General features: G+C 38.0%; 1 protein-coding gene across 4 annotated transcripts in view; it reads left to right on the top strand.

The window, feature by feature from the left end:
* Nucleotides 1-22,069, top strand: part of CPAMD8 (C3 and PZP like alpha-2-macroglobulin domain containing 8) — a gene marked incomplete at its 3' end in the record, with an annotated part of 53,269 nt that overhangs the window by 4,200 nt on the left and 27,000 nt on the right. For 2 of the 4 annotated variants that reach the window (XM_084498818.1, XM_084498820.1), the window contains exons 4-26: nucleotides 543-708; nucleotides 867-919; nucleotides 1,374-1,391; nucleotides 2,424-2,478; nucleotides 2,622-2,735; nucleotides 3,364-3,448; nucleotides 3,744-3,852; nucleotides 4,309-4,536; nucleotides 4,705-4,875; nucleotides 5,232-5,360; nucleotides 7,592-7,781; nucleotides 8,344-8,516; nucleotides 8,626-8,775; nucleotides 8,890-9,051; nucleotides 11,204-11,346; nucleotides 12,314-12,376; nucleotides 14,772-15,003; nucleotides 15,588-15,741; nucleotides 16,281-16,423; nucleotides 16,880-16,931; nucleotides 17,626-17,924; nucleotides 18,341-18,566; nucleotides 19,129-19,305. In XM_084498818.1, the coding sequence (XP_084354944.1) occupies nucleotides 543-708; nucleotides 867-919; nucleotides 1,374-1,391; nucleotides 2,424-2,478; nucleotides 2,622-2,735; nucleotides 3,364-3,448; nucleotides 3,744-3,852; nucleotides 4,309-4,536; nucleotides 4,705-4,875; nucleotides 5,232-5,360; nucleotides 7,592-7,781; nucleotides 8,344-8,516; nucleotides 8,626-8,775; nucleotides 8,890-9,051; nucleotides 11,204-11,346; nucleotides 12,314-12,376; nucleotides 14,772-15,003; nucleotides 15,588-15,741; nucleotides 16,281-16,423; nucleotides 16,880-16,931; nucleotides 17,626-17,924; nucleotides 18,341-18,566; nucleotides 19,129-19,305 (3,292 nt within the window). Of the gene's footprint in view, nucleotides 1-542; nucleotides 709-866; nucleotides 920-1,373; nucleotides 1,392-2,423; nucleotides 2,479-2,621; nucleotides 2,736-3,363; nucleotides 3,449-3,743; nucleotides 3,853-4,308; nucleotides 4,537-4,704; nucleotides 4,876-5,231; nucleotides 5,361-7,591; nucleotides 7,782-8,343; nucleotides 8,517-8,625; nucleotides 8,776-8,889; nucleotides 9,052-11,203; nucleotides 11,347-12,310; nucleotides 12,377-14,771; nucleotides 15,004-15,587; nucleotides 15,742-16,280; nucleotides 16,424-16,879; nucleotides 16,932-17,625; nucleotides 17,925-18,340; nucleotides 18,567-19,128; nucleotides 19,306-22,069 lie in introns of all 4 variants that reach the window. The other 2 variants (XM_084498819.1, XM_084498817.1) reach the window with 1 other exon arrangement.

Here is a 22,069-nt window from a genome sequence, read left to right as displayed (position 1 = left end):
GAAGGGACAGATTACCAAGCAACTGGATTTAGGTCCATTCACCATGACTCTTTGGGCCTGGCCACCCAGCCAGATTTTAATCCAACAAAGCGTACGCTCATCCAAGCCTTGAGCCTCCAGCTTCTTCAGGAAGCCTTACTGAAGTCTAGTAGACCCCATCCACAGCCTTTTCCTAGTCCACTGAGTGTGTCACCTTGTCATGACCTAGAGCCATGTCTTCCATAACATGGTTGATTTTCCCATGTAATGGGCCATATTCAGTGGAAGCTGAACACGTAGGTCAGATATCACTATGAGTGATGAAGATAAGGTAGAAGAGAATTTCCTGCCATGTTTTTAGCATGACTTTGCCTCCTTTGAAGTTTTTATGTTGTAAAAGATCTAGCTGTTCTTCATTTTCTTTTTATTACCAACACACAGTCACACTGAAATGCAGCAGGTGGCTGCTCATTGCTCACTTCAGTGACAATTATTCTAGGGTAGTAACTGTACTTTCCCAGGAAGTTCAAAGGCTTTTCTATTTCTGTCTCACTGTTTTCTAGGTGCCTTCAGGACTTCGTGGACAAGGACATCTAAAAGTTTGGGGCAATCGACATATAGCAGAGGAAGGCTACATTTTTCACAACTATACCACAGTAACTATTGATAGCAAAGGATCATCAGTGTTCATCCAGACTGATAAGCCTGTCTATAAACCCAAACAGAAAGGTAAGGTGGCCTTGGAGAACTTGTCAGATGCTAGCTAGGGCTGCTTTCAGGCAAAAAAAAAAAAAAAAAAAAACAAAAAACAAGGATATATTCTAGGATGGAGCCTTCTGCTCAGTGTCAGCTGATGAACAATTAATTTCCTCTCTTCCTTCTTTTAGTGTTGATAAACCTGTTTATGGTTACTTCTGACTTGAGACCAACCAATGACAAGGTAAGGGAAATTGTTTTATTTCACACTGTAAAGTGTGGTGAGATACTTGGCAACCTGTATTTTACTCTGACATATTTATGCAGAAACACAGTTGATTTCTTCATCTATTTTGGCATCTCACGTGAATGCTTGTTGTTATTTGCAATTTAGTTGTTTTAATTTGATCACACTGGTGTTGAAGGAGAATACAGTCTTGTACTGCTATCAGATAAACATAACTATACCAAAGCAGTTAGAAGAATAATAATTTTTCAGAGCCTTGCACTCCATTCAGGTGTTGCACAGATACATAAAGCATTGCTTTTCCAGTCAGATGCTTGAATGAAACATTTCTTTCTGAGGCTTCTCTTAATGAAGAAGAGATGCTTAAACTTTGCTCCCTTGTGTGCCATAACACGCTCAGCAGTTTGTCAGCTCTTGTTTCATACAATCTTTTATTATTTTTTTCTTTCAGATTGAAGCCTATGTAGTGGTGAGTATCTGCCAATCATCTAGCATGTATTCTGTAGAGGCACAAGATCCTCATAGCCTTAAGAGGAACAAGTCACAAGTTTGTACCTTTCCAAGTCCATTATGGCTATTCCCAACTGTAACCTATGCCATTGTCTCTACCTCTGTGTCTTTAACAGATTTGTGTCTTGGTTGTGTTGTTTTTTTGTTTGTTTTTTGTTTGTTGTTTTTTTATCATCAACAAATATACTTGTTTTCTACTTCAGTGTCAGAAATCCATTCCCATTTTTCTACCTGAGAAGAACTGGTAGATTCACTGGGGTTTATAAATGTAATAGTCCCACTCAATTTCTCCCTTCTTTTCAATGCAGACCTACTCCTATCCTTCATCTGGCTGGGCTGATATAGCAGGGCCAATCTCATCTCTGCACCCAAACATTATGATAGTGGAAAATAGAAATTCATGGCAAGGAAAGGGTGCTCCTGTCTTCTTCCTTATGAGGTGAATGAGAGGTTCCTTCCGTGTCTAGTCTTTTTTTTTTTTTTCTTTTTTTTTTTAAAGCCATATGTTTTCTTTTGCTGTCAGCAAGTAGAAGAATTCACCCTCTTCCTTTGTTTGCATTCTGTCACAGATTTAATGCTGACAAAAACAAGATTAATTTCATCTGGCTTTGTCGTCTAAAATTTGTCTTGTTAGTTGTACTACTCCCTCTGTGAATGGAAAGAAAGCATCTTCAAAGGCCTGTTCATCCCATCCAAAATAGTTACCCTAAGACAGGTGGAAGATCTGCCCCTTGACAGTGCTTACCCGTGTGTGTTGGCTGTAGAAGCAGCATCCTTAAATGAGCACTGAATCTTAGAAAGCAAATACCCTCCAGTAAAGTAACTTCAGAAATTTTGGACAGATGCTAATTACATATGAGCTGTTAGTGAAGTGTGTGTGTATGTGCATGTGTGTGTGTATATATAATGTTCTTTGTTGCAAACTGAATTAAACATTATTAGTGATACTCGCTTTCACTGTGATGTCTCTCATTCCTAAAATATTATTCAGGATCCTCGGGGGTCTCGTATGATAGAGTGGAGCAATTTGAAGCCATTTTGTTGTGGTAAGTTCCAGATTGTTTAAGCTCAATGTGTTATTTACCTTTGCTAGCTGCCTCTAGCTTCTGCTTATACTGAATTGTGTTCAATAGGCCTTTACAAGGATTAATAACTGGGAGAGTTCACAGTGTGTTGTTTTCTTCCTCAGGCATTGTAAATATGAGCTTTCCGTTGTCTGATCAGCCAGTGTTTGGAGAATGGCTCATCTTTGCTGAAATGCAGGGGCACACATACAACAAATCCTTTGAAGTTCAGAAATATGGTGAGTTATCCACCTTGTGTTTGACTGTAACCCAAGAGCAAAACATTATGAAATGTTTTTGCTTAAGATGAAACACCTGAGAAATAATGCATTAAAATGTCATCAGGAAAAAATCCTTACAGGTTATGTATTTCAGGGATATAGACACTTGAATTTTAACCAAGCCTTTGTTCATGTCCTCCACACTACAAAAATGACCTGAAATGGAGTGTCATATTGCACAATCCATTCATGTAACAAAGATTTAATGTGGCTTTGGAAAGCTGTAAAGATGCTTTAGTTCTGTCAATGCTTTCCTTTCTTTCCCAGAGCCCTACTTGGAATTCTCAGTTCCTTTTTTGCTAGCCCTTTTTTGGTCTCAAAGTCTCCCTGTATGATGAAGGGTGGGCATTGTTCCACCCAGCACACCATCTATATTTTATGACCTGATCACCCAAGCTTTGTCAGACACTGACTTGCTTTGCCGTTCTTGTTGATCTATTCTCCACTCAATGCTGTCCTGCCCGTGTTGCGTTAGCTACACCGCCCTCATCCGACCATCAGCAGGGATCTTGTCAGAGTTGTGTATGTCTTTGCTATAATCTGGAGAGTAATATCTTGAAAAGACTTGTATTTCCTTCTGTTGTAGTGTTACCCAAGTTTGAGTTGCTGATTGATCCGCCTCGCTACATTCGTGACCTTTCCAAATGTGAAAAAGGAACTGTCCATGCCAGGTAGGAATGTATTCCAAGTAAAGCTCCATTACTATAGCTTGTAGTACACGCACAGCATGGTGCAGTCACTGGAGCTCAGAACTCCTCTGCTGCAGATTTCACAGATGATTTCTGGTTGTCATCAGAAACTTTCCTATGTAAGAGCCTTCGTAAAACATGTTAAAAATGACAAATTGGAAAACTTTGTGATGTTTTTTCTGTTTTCTAGATGTGCAAGTCACATGGTACTAGCCTTAATATAATCAGGGAAACAGAAAACAGCTGGAAGTTATTCATTATCTTCTTTCCATTTCAGATATACATTTGGAAAACCAGTGACAGGAAAGTTAATTGTCAATATGACTATAAATGGTGTAGGGTATTACAGGCATGAAGTGGGACACCCTGTCCTCAAGACCACCCAGGTGAGGGAGACCATTGAGTCAGCTGCAATAAAATGCCTGATCTGTACTCTTTGAAGTTAATACTATGGCTCTATTTTATGTCACTGATGGGAGACCAGAAAATAAATGCAATAGTTGGGTCCAGCATAGTAAAAATATTACGTGCTTTTACACTATATGTTATTATTTGGGGGAAAGAGAACTTGTTGGTGTAGTATTAATCTTGTTTTAGAGTATATGGGGCTGAGGGAGAACATGACAGAGAAGACTGGGACAGAGGTAGCTCAGATAATGGATGAGGGAGGAAAATAAAAACTTGCTTTTTTTTCTCCTGCCCCCATTAGTTCCCTCCACCTCACATCCTTTAAAAATACTGCTGCAAATTCCTGTCAAGTGTCTACGCTTTAGACTTGGCTTCTAGACCCTGTTTGAATGTATATGCAAACTTATGTTTCCCTTCCCCAACACGCTTGGTAGATTGATGGCTCTGCTGTTTTCGATGTGTGTGTGAAAGACATGATGCCAGCTGATGTTCCGGAACATTTTCGAGGCACAGTCAATATCTGGGCAACAGTGACCAGCTCAGATGGGAGCAAGCAGGTTACATTTGATGACTCGACACCTGTTCAGAAACAGCTGATTGATATCAAGTACTCCAAGGATACTAGAAAACAGTTCAAACCTGGACTGCCTTACAAAGGAAAGGTAAGATTAAAAATAGAGATACTGACATGTAGTTGATGTAAGGTTATACAGACCTGATCTTGGAGTGTTACACCATGTCCTGGTGTGTTTTTTCCACCTGCTGTTTTTATCATTGACCAGAATTGCCAATAATATAAAACATTGTTTTCTACATGAAACACTGTGTAGGTAGAAGTCACTTACCCTGATGGAAGTCCAGCTGACAGAGTCACTATTCGAATTAAAGCCGAACTCACACCAAAGGACAATGTTTATACAAGTGAACTGGTATCAAGAAATGGCCTCGTGGAGTTTGAAATCCCCTCCATTCCGACAGCTGCCCAGTATGTCTGGCTGGAGGTAGGTGAAAGCTCTTTATAGGATTAGTAGGCTTTAATGTAGCTAATCTTGTCAAACCCGCACTTTATAAGTCATTGCTACAAACAGGAAATTGATGCCTTTTACCTTCAACTTATTTATCTAAGTGTGGCAACACTTGCTTCTTTTTTTCTTACTGCTAATTGAACCGACGTTTATAACCATCGTGAAAACCTACTTCTCCATAGTTCAAGCGTCCAATATTTTGAGAGTACTGTTGCCATGTGAAGATGACAGTAGAGATGAAGAGAGAAAATATGGGAGGTGGGAATACGGGGTAAGAAGAGAGTAGGAATTGAGCTTGCTATCCATGAATAACAGATATAATTTTTGTTAAGACCAAAGTGACAGCGATTGATGGGAAACCATCTGGAGATCAGTATCTGCCAAACTACTTGTCCATCAGTAGCTGGTACTCACCCAGCAAGTGTCACATCCAGCTCCAAGCACCAGATAAACCTTTTCAGGTATGTTGGCTTCATATTCCTTCATGGCAACAACTGCAATGTTTGGCTTTATGCACTTTGGTCTAATTAAATCTTTCCAGCCTTTTCTGTTTCCTGGGGTCATGGACTGTTACTGTTTCCACTACAAAAGTGCAGTTGTAGCTGCACTTCCCACACCAAATAATTGTTCAATGTGGGCTGCACATGGTTTCAAGTGAAGTTCTTGTGATGTTTTGTACAGCATCTCATTTTCTTTCATGTTGTGGGAACAGGGGAGACAGTTTGATATGAGATCAGGCATTTATTTTTTTTTGTATTTGAATGTACATTATTCTGTTCACCTCCAGTAATGTTCACGTGAATTGTTTGTGCAAATGACATGCTTTAGTTCAAGTCACCAAATGCTGAAAGTTTGGAAGTGAAATCAGAGGGATTAAGTAGCTTTATTAGTAAAGATCCAAATTAGGCTATGTAGCTTCTCTAGAACTTCCAGTTTAAATCTCTGCTGAATAAGTTTAGCCTTCAGTTCTCAAGCTATGCATAGTTACCTTGTTTTCTTATGTAGTTTTTGTAGGAGCCTCTCTAAAAATGTGGTCCTTCTGTATAGAAACTGTCATGATCCTTGTCCAGTGAAAGATCTGATTTAGCCATGATTTCTGTTGCATTCTGTTTTACAAAGAGTTGTTTAGGGTTTGCTCTCTGCCAGGGAAGAGGCATGTCTCTAAGGGACAGCATATTGCTTTGTGAAAAAATTGTGGGTTTTGGCAATACTTGTGCATAGTTTTCTATTATCAGCAGATCTGTCAGGTTGGTTTCAGACTCATGGTATCCAAAAAAGAGCATTTTTTTATCACTGCATTTCATGGTAGTTTAATGGCTAATTAATCTTTTACAAGTTTCCTGAGGTATGGAAAGGAGATTATACACTGCTAATCTGAACACATTGTTCTTATTATAACCTGATTAGAACTAATTCTTCTGTGGGAAAGCTAGGAGTTGGATGACCAGCTGATGTGGGAACTGTTTCCCTGCTTTGCCAGCTCTTACTGGGTGTTCCAATTAGCTACATTCATTTTTTAATGAATTGTTTCATCATTTCCACTGGGGAATTCTTAATACTTCAAATATTTAATGTCACGAGGTACTTGGACTCTGTGGCATTCTGACTGTATTTAACCATTGCCAGCTCCTTGTATTCAAGTCCTTGCCAGTTTGGTTTGTACCATATGTATAATCTGGCAAAATAACACTGTTAGTGCTGAAGAAAGAGTTTTCAAAATATGTCATTGGAATTTAACATTTCTGTTTAGTCTTAATAGTCTTAGGTGGCCATTGTTATGCTTTAAATGGCAGGAAGGTCAGGAGTGGAAGTTGATGAAGAAATCCTGTTTAACACAAGTCTTCATAACCCAGAAGTAAGAAGTTTGTGTTTCTAGGAAAGTCGGCTGCTTATTGCTCAGACATTACCCATTCCTTATACTCTGACAGAGCACTGACATCTATTCTGTTGGGATTGCCATTATTTGGGATTTTATCTCCAGGGGATTCAGTACTAAGCACTTCTGGGTATTGGACTTCAGTGCAGAAAAAGGGCAGGATGTTGGTTTGCTGCTCTGAAGCCTTTTGCAAGCATCAAATGTGTTTACCCACAAAAAAGAAGCTTGCTTTCTTGTTTATTTGTATGTTTGACAGCTCCCTGAGTGCCAGACTCAAATTAATATCAAGACTTGTGTAATTTGAAAGCATTTTCCCTCAGATCTATTCCCAGTAATTCTAGGCCACACTGGCTTTGTTTGAATTAGTATTTGCCATGTGAAAGTAATCACCATGTATAATCTCAATTAAACAGCAAAGACTCTCAAACACATCTCTTCCCACCCCCAACACATCTCTTTCTGTTTTGGGCTAGACAACTGAAGGGGTGTCTAAAATTCAACCAATTCTGACAGCTGCTCTGTGCCAAAAGGCTTAACTTTCAGGATTCCAGAGATTCCTTTATTGTTTTCATTAATGCATGCAACCCCCCAGCCCATTCTCCTGTTAGACTTGTAGGGAGTGAAGAGCTGAACACAGGCCCCTTTTTATTGTGAAGAAAGTCCATGGAAACAGTACTAATGTAATATTCTTTTCAATGCATACATTTCTTAGAAGAGGGGTCACGTCTCTTTTGGACTGGAAACCCAAATAGATTTCCATAAATTGCAAATGAAAAGCATGCCTTGTAACAGACCAGATCTTCCCTCTGACTGCAGGTAGGAGAGGAGGCTTGGATTGCAGTGAAGTCCACGTGTCCTTGCAACTTCACTCTACATTATGAAGTGGCATCGCGAGGCAACATTGTCCTTTCAGGGTTGCAGCCCAGCAACGTCACCCAGCAGAGGAGCAAGAGAGACACCTTTCCCTTTGAGAAGAACATTGACGTTGCACATTTCCCAGGAACAGGTAGTTAGCATCAGAAATGCAAACTCTCTTCTATTTTTAGGGAAAAAGCACCTTTTTGCAAACCTAAGTATGATCTTTTTTTTTGAATTTGCTCCTTAAGGGCATAGAGTAACTGTGCAAAAGAAGTAATGATATCCATTGCACAAATAGTCATATAGAAAAGAGAGAAATTTCTCCAAGAGGGAAAACTCTTGTATTTTCTATACTCGTTCTGTAGTCTTTCTCTGTTTTAAACAAAAAAGTACAGGTATTACAGACTTTCTTAATGTGCTCAGCTTGGAATCCACTGAGTGGTAGGGATGTATATGATGGGATTGAGGGAATTTACTAAACTAGTTGAGCTTAATCCAGGAAAAGGGCATTAATATATGTGGATGTATATAATGTGGATTAGGCTAAAGGAGATGATGATGATGATGATGACTGCTGTTAGCAAAATGATACTCCATAAACTGTGTAATCCTTTTTCAAACCCATTTATACTTTCTCTTACCAGTGTTCTGTGTCAATAAAGGCCTTGTTTTATTTATTTTAAATTGATTTATTACAATTTATATTTTAGCACCTACTGGTACCCCTGCAGCAGAGGTTGAAGTCTGCATGACATTCCTCCGTTTCTCAGTAACTCATAACATGGCTCCCTTGGGCCGTCTTCTGGTGTATTACGTCAGGGAGAATGGAGAAGGGGTCACAGACAGTCTGCAGTTCCCTGTGAAGTCCTCCTTTGAAAATCAGGTATTGGTAACATAGCTGACGGAGAGGAAGGGATGGTGTCTTGTTGTTCTTTGTAGTTTTGTCTGTTGAACAGGAATTGAGATGACGGGGTTTATTATTAAATTTCTAGGTTGCAGTGACTCTTTCAGCAAATGAGACCAGACCTGGTGACGTTGTGAACATCAGGGTTAGAGCTGCAAAATCAAGCTGTGTTTGCATTGCCACGGTGGATAAGAGTGTCTACTTGCTGAAGACAGGTTTTCAGCTGACAGCCAGTCAGGTAAAAAGAAGGTTAAGGCATTGACACTTTCTCTCTTAGTGCTGGTATCTGCACTCTACCTTTAATAAGTAGCCTTTATACCTAAGGACAGCAGACTCTTCCTTTTCTTTACAGGTGTTCCAAGAACTTGCAGAGTATGATGTATCTGATGCTTTTGGAGCTCCAAAGGAGGAAGGGCACTTCTGGTGGCCAGGCATGTCCTCACGTAGACGTCGTAGATCTTCTGTCTTTCCCTGGCACTGGGACATCACCAAGGATGCTCGCTTCGCATTTACAGTAGGAAGAATCAGCCTCACATCTCTCTGGAGTGTCTTATTATTTTCATGTTTGCAGCATAATTTTGCATGATAATTTTTAGCTTCATAGCTAATTTCTTAGTTCTATTCTTTTTTCACATCAGAAGTGGTTTCTCCGAGGGGGTAGTCTTAAAAGTAATTTCCAAGAACAAAGAGTAAATTGTTCCAGCAAAGATATTGGAGAAATGTGCTTTGATTTTTGGCCAATCTTGAGGAGAGGGCCAGATGTCCTGTTTGGTGTAAAAAATCAGTTCTGGGGCTCTGGAAAATGAGACGGGGTCCAGAAAATTTCTCCACTTATAGGTGAACTTACAGGTCTCTTTGCAGTTACTTTGATGGAAATGAAGGTAGAACATGAGTCTCTCCTTCTAGCCTTTCTCCTTTTAGCCTATCTTTTAAAAATCCTTTTAGCTTCCTTTCTGCCCCAGTTCTGGCAGATGCTGTGGCTGTCTGTGTGAAAGATTAGTTGCATTTTCTTTGTATTCTTGATCAGATTGCTACTCAAAGGGCATATACTTATTTTTGTTAGTTTGGTGTATTTCAACAGTTAAATTTGACCAGATCTTAAAAATCTTATTTCCCTTAATCTGTGCTGTGTATTTGCTTTGACTTGTAAGTTGGGCATTTAAAATGAGTTAATTAGTTCTCCTTTTGTTTAATGTATTCATGCACTAATTCATTGCTTCATTGCTAACAATGCAATCCTTTAAGCTAAAACCAGTTCAGTCTTCTGAAGGTTTTCAAAGGCATGTTATTATGTTTCCATTAGCGTCTTGCTTTATTTTTTATTAAAATTATCATTAGCTGTGGGTGATCTATTTGAAAAGTTCTGTGTTGGCTTGTCTCTTACCTTCCTGCAGTTGCACAGTAGAGTCCATCTACCCTTTCAGACTCTGCTGATGTCCTGCCTCTTTGCTTTATGTACGCTGCAGCATGTAATCTCTTTTCTCTGACTGCCAGAAACTGTGAGGATGTCATGTGGAAAGCCATGCTGTACTGGCTATTTGTTTTATATTCTCTATATAGGCTTTCCGTAGTGACCATTCTTAAAGACAGACTGGCCTCTAAGAAAAACAGTGTTACAGGTCTCGTGTTTTATGCTCTTTCCATTTTTAATTCATGCAACTTCTAATAATAATGATTTCTGTTTCCTTTGGATCCATTCTTTCCACTCCCTTTGTTCTTTCTGCATTTTTAGCTAAACTGCTTTATTGTGTTGTCTTAAACCCCATAGTCTCCCATGTATTCCCCTAGTGTCTCAATTGCCTAATCATAAACTCTAAATCCTCGTTTAATACCCACTGCTGCAGGAGTTGCTGCTTTTTCTCCTCTCCCTGATCTGTTAGGGGTTTTGTTCTGATGTGTTTTTTTCTTACTGAGTGGCATAAACTCCTGGGAAAAGAGCCATATGTTAATAGCTGCTGTTTATGCATTGCTGTATACCTGATTTGTAAGAGCTGGATGTGTACGTGAAAGATAACAAAGCCCATACTCCCTTTGGTGTCTGGGAGCTGCTGTCTCTTATGAATAAGTGCATTTAGGGAACAGAACTGGCAGACAGCTTTCTTGTGAATTCTGTATTTTTACTGTGAAGCTGTGCAGACAATTTCCATTTTGCTTGGCATTTCTTGTAGAGCAGAATTGGGGATGTCTGACGCGCAGGCTGCCTGCTAGCTACAGCAGAACACACTGGAAACTTTTAAGAAGAGCAAAAAGCTGTAGAGTAATATTCAAGGGGGAAAACATGTAATAATTTTTTTACCTGTAGTTGTCTGACATTTAGACACATGCCCAGTAATGTTAGATATTGGTGAAATTCATTTTCCAAGCAAATGAGCTTTCTTGCAATAAATAAATAAATAAATAAATCCTACCTACAAAGTACCTACATATTTTCTCATTAAAAGTAATTTTTATTTTCCATATTTTGTTGTTGTTGTTGTTGTTGTTGTTTTTTGATTTTTTTAAATCCTCAAGTTTCAATTGACCATTACCCTGTAGATATCAGATTAGGGTTGGGGGTGATTTTCTTTTCTGAAAAGCTTTTATTGGTACATGCTTAATTCTCTCTTTCTCTCTCTCTTTTTTTTTTTTTTTCTTTTTTCTTTGCGGTCTTCATTTTTATTATCTAGGAAACTGGCTTGGTTGTAATGACTGATATAGTCAGCTTAAACCACAGACAGAATGGAGGCATGTATACAGATGAGGCTGTCCCAGCTTTTCAGCCACATACTGGGACACTGGTGGCTACAATGCATTCTAGAGTGGCACCAAGGTAATGTATGTTTGTTTGTTTGTTGTAATGCATATTGTCTATGATACCTCTTACCTTTTTTTTTCCCCCTCCCTATATTCTCAGCCGTTTCATACTCCTGTGCCTCCAGAAAATAGCATAGTTTCCTCAAGGTGGTGGTGGGGAGGGGAAACCATCTTCAGTTGTCTTGATAGACCTAACAAAAGCTTTGTTAAATTTAACTTTGCATTTTTCCAGAATTAATTTAAATTTAACAAAGTAATATTCTTTGAAACTCTTTGTGCATCTTGGTTTTCTACAAATTTGTTGCTGCTTTTCTATATATTAGCTACTGCTTGTCAGTATTTGCATGCTAGCCCTCATTTCAGAGCTGTGTGCTACTCAGGTGGTGCTCAAAATAAATAAAATGAGAGACTTCATGAAGGAAAAGTCATGAGATACTACAGCTAATGCTGCAAACTGAGGATATGCTTTGCCTTTGTATTTTGAACCGACTGGTGGCTTTCCTTAAGTAGCATTTAAAGATCATTTAAGAAACAGATAATGAGACATCTTGGGTAGAAAAATAGAACAAATTCTGAAAATATTAGAGATCAAAATAATTCCAAGTTAAAGAAATGGAGGGGAATATAAAACAGTGATTGTAGTAACTGCTATTAGTAAGGCCAGATGATGATGTCATGGGAAGTCACATGCTGTACCTGTTCTCTTTGATTTTGCTTGGTGAAAGAATTTGGATCACAACTTTTAGATTTTTTAGGTTACTTATGGCTTCAGACTGATGTGTGTGTGCACAGTGAGAGGAATTGGAAAGACCATGTAACTTGTGTTATGAATGATGCACCGCTTCATTATGAAACTATGCTAGCTGGAGTTTTGGTTGGTATGGGAGCTGCACTCAGTTGGTAGCACTGATTCTTCATTTAATGTTAAAACTAACTGTCTTTTTAAGAATTCACTGTCAAAGGCTTATTTATTCTTCTAGCAGAGCAGAGAAGAGGAAAAGAACCTTCTTTCCTGAAACATGGATATGGCACTGTCTTAATGTCAGGTATGGACAGGGAATTCCCTTACTTATATCCTGGGGGTTGTATCCTCTTCAGCTGCAGAAAATGGAGCTCTTTAAAACCTACAGGAGCTACATTGGCAGTCTCTGATCTTTGTTGTTGTTGCTTTTCTTCATTACCGCTTTAATCAATGATCTTTCTTTGTAACATTTCATCTGGTCTTGAAGTGTACTCACTTCAAATTGTAGTCGTGACAGAGGTATATTGTACCCCGTGTATCCAATTCGCCATGATGCCTCCAGTGGAGGAGCATCTTGAGCGAAGAAAAGGAGCAGTAAACTTCACTCTCAGTAAATGATTAGAAATTAAATTTGACAAGAACTTGTAGCAAGTGTATTCAAATCTGTTCAATTGAGCATGAAATATGCTTTGTAGAAATACACAGAGAATTCCAGAAGTGCCTTTTTGGGCCTCAGCAAGCTTGGGCAGTCAATTATAAATGGGAGAGTGTGGAATAAAAAGTTGCAGATTACATTTTCTCCACTTTATTGAAACAACTGAGCTAAGCATTGTTTGATTTCCACTGTCTTGAAAAGATTCATTTTTTGTTTCTACCATTTATAATTATAATATACAATCCTCAAAATAGAAACAAAAGCCTAATGTCAACTTCCCAAACCAATTCTAAAAATTCCTAGAGCCTGGCTGGAGGGTCTAATGGCTGGAAATCTGTGTGTACTTTGGCCCCCCGCCCAGAAGAGTAAGTGCCCTCATGTGTGAAAATAATGTTAATGCTGGTTATGGGCTGAAATCCCAGTGGAAAGAACATCAGCTGCAACAAATTGTCCAGTTAAACAGACTGGAATGCTGCCAGTTCTGGAGCTAGAACACCCTTCTGCTTTCTCTTCAGGGCTGAAGATTCTTGCAAGTACTGGCTACCTAACTCTGGTTAGGATGAGGACCTAAATATTAAGAAACTGGTGTGCTTAAGAGAAGTTCAAGTAACTTGTTGTTGTCAAGCCACATGCATTTCATAGGCTCTTCCTCTGTAGTAGGGAGCTATGTCCATTGCCAGAGTGTTTGGAGATTGACCAAACCTACTATCTCTGTTCAAAGGCATAGTGATCTCTAGTTTGTTAGTCAAAGTACTTGTTTTTATTAATTTTTTTTCTGTTGTAATATGAATACAAAGACCAGTATGTGATATGCTGCCAATTTACTAATAGCTGCAGTAGCTTAGGCCCATTGAAAGTTACAAACAGTTGACTTAGATGATAAAAGTAAAGATACCTCATTGGTGCCTAAGATTTGAATAGCCTTCAGAGTTGAAAAGCAGCAAAAACTACAATTCTTCAGTTTGTTCTGGATGTGAATCAGCAGGTATTGCAGCAATGAGAAGCAGTATGTTATGCTGTAGAGCGTAGTCTGAAGATCTTGCTTTCTTACTTTCCATGCCAACTACAATGCATGTACCTTGCAAAAGATTATGAAGCTAGCAGCATGTGTATCGAGCTCAGGGGAATAAATAAGGACTTGAGAGAAAACAACCTTAGGGTGTACTCATAACTGCACCAATCATCCTGCCAGTTGAGGCATGAAATAGCTTTTGTTCTTGCTTTAGATGAAATGTTTTCTGTTCCAAGCAAGGCCAAAGTTTCTTTGCAGGAGAAAAATTGCAAAGTTTGCAGAACTAAGCTGAATTTCTGTATTATGAAGCATGGAAGAGTGTACCAGTTTATGGTATCCTGTTGTGGTACACACAGTAGAGCTGAATACTCAAAATAGAAATTTGATTTTTAATAATTAGTTTCAGTCCTCACTAGAAAAAAATTATGTTTTTGGAAATTTTCTGAGTCAGACATTCCAAAAACCAACGACTAAGATGTTTCTGAATCAAAATATGCTCCTCTAGACAAGCAGTTGCTGAACTTAGTGCCTAGATTTTTTTTTTACTTGCCTTTATGTTCAAGTACAGGCTGTAATGTGGCAGTGTATACAAAGAGAGTGGGTTCCAACAAAAATTACTTTTATTTCACTAAATGTGAAATAAATCATTACTGAATTGTTTTTATCTAGGATTCTTTCTTTATTTTTTCTTTACTGCAGATATTTACGTGTAAGAAAAGTGACCCTCTGTAATGGGGTGTAAATGCCTGTAAAGCTTTTCATCCAGTAAGAATTTGTTAGACTTTGTTATGCAGAAACCACTAGTTACTATTCTGCTCCTTATAAATGTGCATAGTTCTCAAAAATCCTGATTCTTAGCAAGAAAACTTTGAACCTTTAATAAGCTGTTGTTCGAAGCAGATACTGATGCTATGCTGTAAGTTTGGATCTGGAGGGAAATCCCCAAAATATTTGGCTCTGTGTGCTTTGTCTTTGTTCAAACACATTTCATTAACCTGATCAACCCATGTTATTCCATGTTTTCTTTGGCAGTAATACATCAGGAGAAGCAGAGCTGCGTGTGGAAGTGCCAGACTCTATCACTACATGGATAACTGAAGCTGTGGGTCTGTCTGAAGAGAAGGGGTTGGGCATTGCAAGTCAAACAGAACTGAAGACATTTAAACCTTTCTTCATCGATTTTACACTGCCGTACCATGTCATCCGGGGAGAACAGACCAAAATCCCATTGACTGTCTATAATTACTTAGCTGTCTGCGTAGAGGTAACAGCCCTCTTTGTTCTGGTTGCTAAGATACTAAATTGTAGTTTCTTATCAAGTTTTCCTAAGTGATCTACAAATTACAGTAGAAAAGATACAAGGATAACAGAATGATAAGTTCAGCATAAATGCTTTGAAGATTAATATTGCTTTTCATCACTAATAAAAGTCATTGCTTTATTTACTTTAGCTTGAAAGATCTGTAGTAGTCTTGCAATTCTTCAGAATTCAGTATATTGATAAATGTAGGGAAGACAATGAGAAAGCTCATGTTGAACCACAGAGTTGCTTCATAGTTGGCTGCTGAAAGCAGTTTGCTTTGAAATAACTTTTTTTCAAGAAATGCTCTCTCCCCAGATGGTTTCTTCTCAAACACATTATCTGCTTAGCTCAGGTAGTATCTGAAGCACTTGTAGAATTGCTGGGCTGAAAGTAATGCTGCCAGTCAAATATAGCACCAGAAGGTTTGAAGAATAATCTGTACATACCATGTTTTTAATTACAGTTTTTGTAGTTTTCAGATTTTTCACACATCTGTTGGTTTTGCTGATGACATTTGCAATAAATGGCATTCAAATTTTTCACAGGTTCACGTGAAGATTTCAGTTCCGAAAGGCATAAAGTTTGTTGGGCATCCTGGGAAACATCATCTGACGAGAAAGAAGTGCGTTGCCCCCGGGGAAGCTAAACCCACCTCTATTGTTTTGTCCTTCAACGAGCTTGGACTGAGCAACATCACTGGTAGTACACAGATAAAAATAGCTTGCTGCTTGAAGGAGTTTTACAAGTGTTTCTTCTTACTCCTCTTTCAGAAGAGCATTCTTCTTTCCCTAGTACCTGAAAGTGAAATCATTATTTTGCTTACTGCCAACTTAGCTTTTAAACCTCATTTATTTCTTACTAACTAGTTCTGTAACTGTTATGCACTGAAGAGTCTGTATGAGCAAACTTCAGAAGATTCCAAGATCTTCAGAGATCAGTGTAAATTTTTGAATAAAGAATAACAAATCCTGTACATATTTAAAGGAAATAATCCTAAATGGTAAAACTTGTACAGCATGGGAAGCTAGGGAAGAGTTTCTCTGTTGCCTGTGACTGTCCAAATATTTATGCAATGTTGGATGTGACTGTCCAGATATCTAGCAAATAGAGCTGTAATTACAAAACGTTTCATGTGTTGCTAGTCAACTGTATCTAATTAATTTAGATCGATGCTTTGGACTATTGTAGATCAAGATCGTATCCTGAAATCTCTGCTTCTTTTCCTTTCTGTTTCTTAGCAAAAGCTTTTGCTTATGGTGGAACTAATTGCTGTCAAGATGGGATGCAAACTTTAAAGAATGGCAAGCACTCAGAGGACAGTTATGTGGACAAACGGACCCCAGTTGGAGTGGATTATGTTCGCAGTAGCGTTATTATTGAGGTAAGAAAAATAGGAATTTGTAATAATTCTGAAAAAAGTGATAAATGTTTGGGCAAATCATTAAAGTTTTTAGGTATGATATCAAACAAGAGTAGGTTTAAAAGAATCGTAAGGTGTATGTTTACATGATTGGAAATAATTTTTGTGGTACGAGTACAAGAAGGGCCCATTTAGTTCTGAGTTCATGCTGGTGAATCTTCAATACTGCTCAGAACAAAAAGGGATAGAAATTGTATTGGGTATGCTTGCTCTTTTAGTCTAAGAAATATGCTGTGATGCAAGATTAAATACTAGTGGTTAGCATATATGCAGCTAACAGCATACAGTGTAATACTTTTTCTCTAAAGGATACAAAATGCTGTACAGCATATTATGTGTTTTGTAAGTAAAACTGAATAGCTGTTGCTGCAAATCCAAGGACTGTATTTTTAAATATGGATTTCTGTCTTTATATAGCCAGAGGGACTGTCCAGAGAGTACACCTATAGTGTGTTCTTCTGCCCAAATGGTAAGTTCATGATTTAAATGAGATAAAATTAAGTTTGTTGAATTTAGTTACATACAGAAACATGTGGCTTCATCCCATGGAAGAAAAAAAAATCTTTGTTGCCATTTGTCTATGATTGATGAGTTATGGTGTGTAGGAAGAACTTCTGAATAAAGAGTCTTTCTTACCTGGCTGGCTAATTATGAATTTGCTCTAACTGCCCAAGTGATTTCTGGAAATGGCAATTAAATTCCTTTACTTTATGAAACAGTTTAAGTATTCAGCACTGTGGACAGTAACTGTGGCTGTACTATATTTCCAGTTGATGTTTTAAACTTCAGTTCTGGAATCAGTATGTCCTTTCTGTCGGAAATTTGGATAGCTCAAAGTTGGCTCTGCAAGCTAAACAGAGATGCTTTTGACCACTAGATTAGAACTGAAAAATCACTTGCAAACTTCACAAGAAATCAGCTGAGCAGTTTCGACTGAAGAAGCTTCTATAGTGCAAGTGGATAGAAGTAGAGGATAGGAAGAAAAATCCACATTTATTTTTAATAGTTTAAGAGAAGTGGTGGGGGAAAGAATGAGTACTTAGGATAGGCCTGTTTGTTTAAATTTTAGTAATTAGCTATGGGTTGTTGTTTGTTTGTTTGTTTGTTTTAAATACGTGAGCTGAACTCTAATTCTTAAAACATTCCATTATTTTTCTGACTAGAGAAAATTCACATTTCTACACCTAACAAATATGAGTACCAGTATATGCAGAAACCTGCCCAGATGACACACTTTGATATTGCTGTGAAAGCTCACAATGATGCTCACCTGGCCCTGTCCTCTGGTCCACATGACATGGCAGAGATGACGGAGATTGTTATTGGTGGACATCAAAATACTAAAACATGGATTTCCATCAGCAAAATGGGTGAGCCAGTGGTCAGCAGAGACACAGCTGGTATCCTGTCCTGGGATGAATTCCGCAGCTTCTGGATCAGCTGGAAAAATGGAATTGTTCAGGTACTGGATTTATCTATGTCTGGAAGTTTTTTGCTTCCTTAACTAGAGTTGGAGCACACACGGCAGTTTTTCATTAGGTACGTTGTAGAAGGAGAAAGCCTCATTCCTTTTGCTTTTTCTGTATTAAGTCTTGATCAGACTGTTTTAATCAGAACATGTTTGCTTGCAACTTCATGCCCTCGGAACCTCAGTCTTCACTATTTATCAGTGTTAATTCTGATGAAAGGTTTGGAGGTTAAGCCTGTGGAGTTATCTCATTAAATTTCTTTGAACTGTTTTGTGAGTGGGAAAGAGAAAGGTAGCAGTCCACTTACAATGTTCTCTAATGCACACATAGGTTACTGGGTCCAAAGCAGGCTGACTTTACATGCATGGGTCCTTGGAACTGTATGGATTTTTTTTTTTGTTCCTTTCAGGTTGGCCACGGTACTCGAGTGCTAAATGAATCTATTATTGTGGAGTGGACAGTCCCCAAACAGTTCGAGGTGAAGTACATTGGCTTTTCCACAGGCTGGGGGTCAATGGGAGAGTTTAAAATTTGGAGAAAAGAAGAGACTGATGAAAATCACAATGAAGCATTTACTCTTGGAGTTCCCCACAACATAATTCCAGGATCAGAAAGAGCTACGGCTTCAATAATAGGTATCAATTATGAGGAGGTATCATTAGGTACCAGTTATCAAATACAAAGAGATACTTCCAGCTGTTACTTGCTTCTGACTCAGTATTTGAGTAATATGGGCCAGATAAAGTAGTCTTAGGCAGTTTACAAAGGTATACGCTGCTGAAATCTGAGACGGAATTATTTTCCTCAGTCATTTGACTGTTTTCGATGATGTTGACATAAAGTTGATACCATCAAAGGGCTTTGCAGATGTCCTGTCTATTATAATTCATAGTATTCATTTCATAATCATCATAACCACACATTGTACTAACTGCATTCTAATCTAGTCTAGATCATGTAGTCACAGATAATGGTCAAACTCTGAAATGTGAAATTTCTTCTTTATTCCAGCAAGAGCTTGAAGGGATAAGACAAAACATTTGAAGGACTTTCAATTTATGCTACAGTTTGTTTAAGCTATGTGTAGCTGGCAGAAATCAGTGTAGTCAGGTGGTTTTTAATCATAAGGCATCAAAAAGAAGTAAAGCATAATTCATAATTCCTTGATAATGAAACTATCAACTCTTTTTCAAACAGGAGATGTGATGGGTCCTACATTAAACAACTTGGACAATCTTTTGCGATTACCATTTGGATGTGGAGAGCAGAACATGATCCATTTTGCTCCTAATGTTTTTGTCCTGAAATATCTGCAGAAAACCAAGCAACTCAGTCATGAGGTGGAGAGTGAAGCTACTGATTACCTTGTTCAAGGTAACTCATTAAACTTAAAGTTTATAGAAGGAGGAAAAGCTTACAAGTTAGAAGAGAGTTTTGTTACTATCACATTGTTCTTTTTAATGAAGAGTATCCCAAGTAATGGCAATTCATCATTTCTTGCAGGACAATCTCACAGATTAACAGATTTTGATGGCAAGATGGTTTTCTTGATATGCAGCCTGTATTTCCTTTCAATAACTCATGGTTTACATGTTTGTTGTGTGTTTTGTTTGTTTTTTTTTAATTTATACATGCGTATATTTAGGTAACTTTTTTCTGTATTCACAAATTTCAGAAATTAACAGAAAACTAAACTTTTTCAAAATCTAGGAAAAAAGCAAAAAGAACTAAATATATAAATTGTCTTTCTAGTTCTTTAATTACCACAGATTCTATCTAAACTTTCTCCAGTTTATCATATTTTCTCAGTAACAGTATACCCAGAATCAAGAGTTAGTATGCAAAGTAGTTATCGTAGAGGCATACAATGAAGGCTTTTTTCTGTCCTTTCAGTGCCCTGTCCTCTCTCTCTAAGCATCTCAAAGCAATCTATCTTCTTATGCACTGTTTTTCTCAGCATTTGTTTGGGAAGCTCCACTTGCAAAATAATCTGTAAGTAAATATGGTTCTTAGGACAAGTAAGAATTTGGAGATCATTAATGAAAACAAGAATGACCCAAAGGGACATAGCTGTCTTGCAAGTGAGTCAGACAATAGTCATGTCATGAAATCAGAGGTGACAGGGTTAGGCAGTTCTCCTATGAAATTATAAATATAAAATGTAATATGTAACTTATTTTTTGTTTTCAGCAGTAAAAGTCTAGTGCTGCTTCCTTTGCCTGGCTACAATTGTTTTCATTTATTATTTGTTGTGCTCACTGATAGCAAAAGTAATACAAAGGGATTTTTTTAATAGTTTGTGTCAACTTTTCCTTTTAAATATTATTTGGTTTTGTTTCTTTTTATGAGTCTGCAAACCTCACAGGTTTTTGGCTCCAAACTCTGCCCATTAATTAGCCCTGACAGCAGAAATCCTCAAGAGTTTTAAACCTTTCTACGCTTATTGGAGCCTGGCCAAGTATAAGGTTTAGATGGGAGAGTCTTTTTGCTCACTCTAGAAGGCTTTTATAATGTACCAAGACAGAACTTTTTCATCACTTAGTCATCCATCACAGAATGTTCTGATACCCAACGATTCCCACATATCCCCTAATTTTTAACAGCGGCCTTAGCTAAGCTAGTCAGTAATTTTTCCTGCTTTCCCATAATGCGGTTCCACAAAAGCAGGTGAACAGGTGAAAACTAGAAAGGTGAACCTCTCCAGTGAGTCCAAGCATCTAGAGGAGCGTTTAGAAAATAGAAGACTTCAGATGAGCAAGCAAAGTCTGTGCCAGTCAACCTAGCAAGCAAAGAATAATAAATGTAAGAACAATGAAGCATAACTCAACACAAAGTGAACATTAGAATAACAGAACAGAGAAAATCATATTATAAAATACTAATATTTTATTTGCCCATCTAACATACTGGAAGTGAATGCTTAAGAAAACTTTGAGGAAAAGCTTTATTTCAGTAGTAAATTGTATCTGCAGACTGTGTAGATGAAAAGCAATCTAATTTAATACAACAGCTATTTGGAGAAACAACAAAAAAATGTTAATTGTGCTTTCTGCCCCATGCTTGTATATGTTCCCCATCCCCTAGACAAAGAAGTTTTTACTGCCAGAGCATCATTAATATCTAGGGTTTTGTTCCTCCTTTTGCCCATTTTTCAAGCCATTCTATCTGTGTTCCCTATGAACATCAAAAGGCTACAGAGCAACAGAAAAAGGCGTAGGAGTCATGAGCAGCCCTTATTCAGAGACTGTGGAACTGCCTGTATCTGGAGAGGTCAACAAAGAAACTTTGTCTCTGGAAATGAAAAAGTAATCCATTCCCATAAAAATGTCATGCAGTGTGAAAGAAAAAGTCTATTCATGTATCAGAGAATTAAACAGGCACTAAATTTCTCTGACCCAGTCTTCTTGCAGGTTTGACATATCTTCTTATCAGAAACGCCCATTTTGAAGGGTTTGATTGCATCTGGCTTTGACAAATTGTGTATCGAGTATTCCTCGATATAGAGACTTGCTGTGTTTTATTAGCATACTAATAACAGTTCATGGTTACTAGACAAGTAGGTTTGAGAAGCAAATTATTTTACTGATGGGAAGAGCATTTTGACTATTTTTATTTTCAGTCTTGAAAGACTTTCAGGTAGAATCTTCAGCGTTCAACTGTTTTGCTGAACTTGTCTAAAACAGGCCTTGCAACACAGGCCTAGTAGTGTACGTACACAGTAAGATCGTCCATCACATCTCACACATGGTTCAAGAAAGATATGTAAGAGTTCCTATGCCTTCATCTCCTTTGGAGTTTTGGCACTGAGCACTCAGCTGTTGCTGTCATGTTACCTTAAGTTGTCCCAAGCACCAGCTTTGGAGAAAAATCTGAATCAAGTTGTATTGTTAAGGCAAAAAGCTCCTCATCTCCATGGTGCTCTCAGTAAAAAGGAAGGAAGGTGGCTGTATGCTTAAGTAAAAATCATTATTTTAATTTTGCATCTTACAGAGGGGTATCAAATGTTTGACATTTCTGGTGTCTGAAATGTAGGAGTTGATTTTTAATATTGAGTGTTTTAGAAACATTCTTTTTTTAACAGATGTGCGGCTCAGTAAGAGACTAAGAGCTAGAGAAATAACATTCCATTCATTTATCT

This window comes from Aythya ferina (genome assembly GCF_964211825.1).
Source record: "Aythya ferina genome assembly, chromosome: 26".
Lineage (NCBI taxonomy): Eukaryota > Metazoa > Chordata > Aves > Anseriformes > Anatidae > Aythya > Aythya ferina.
Note: the sequence above shows the minus strand (reverse complement) of the source record. Positions and strands in the feature narration are given on the sequence as shown.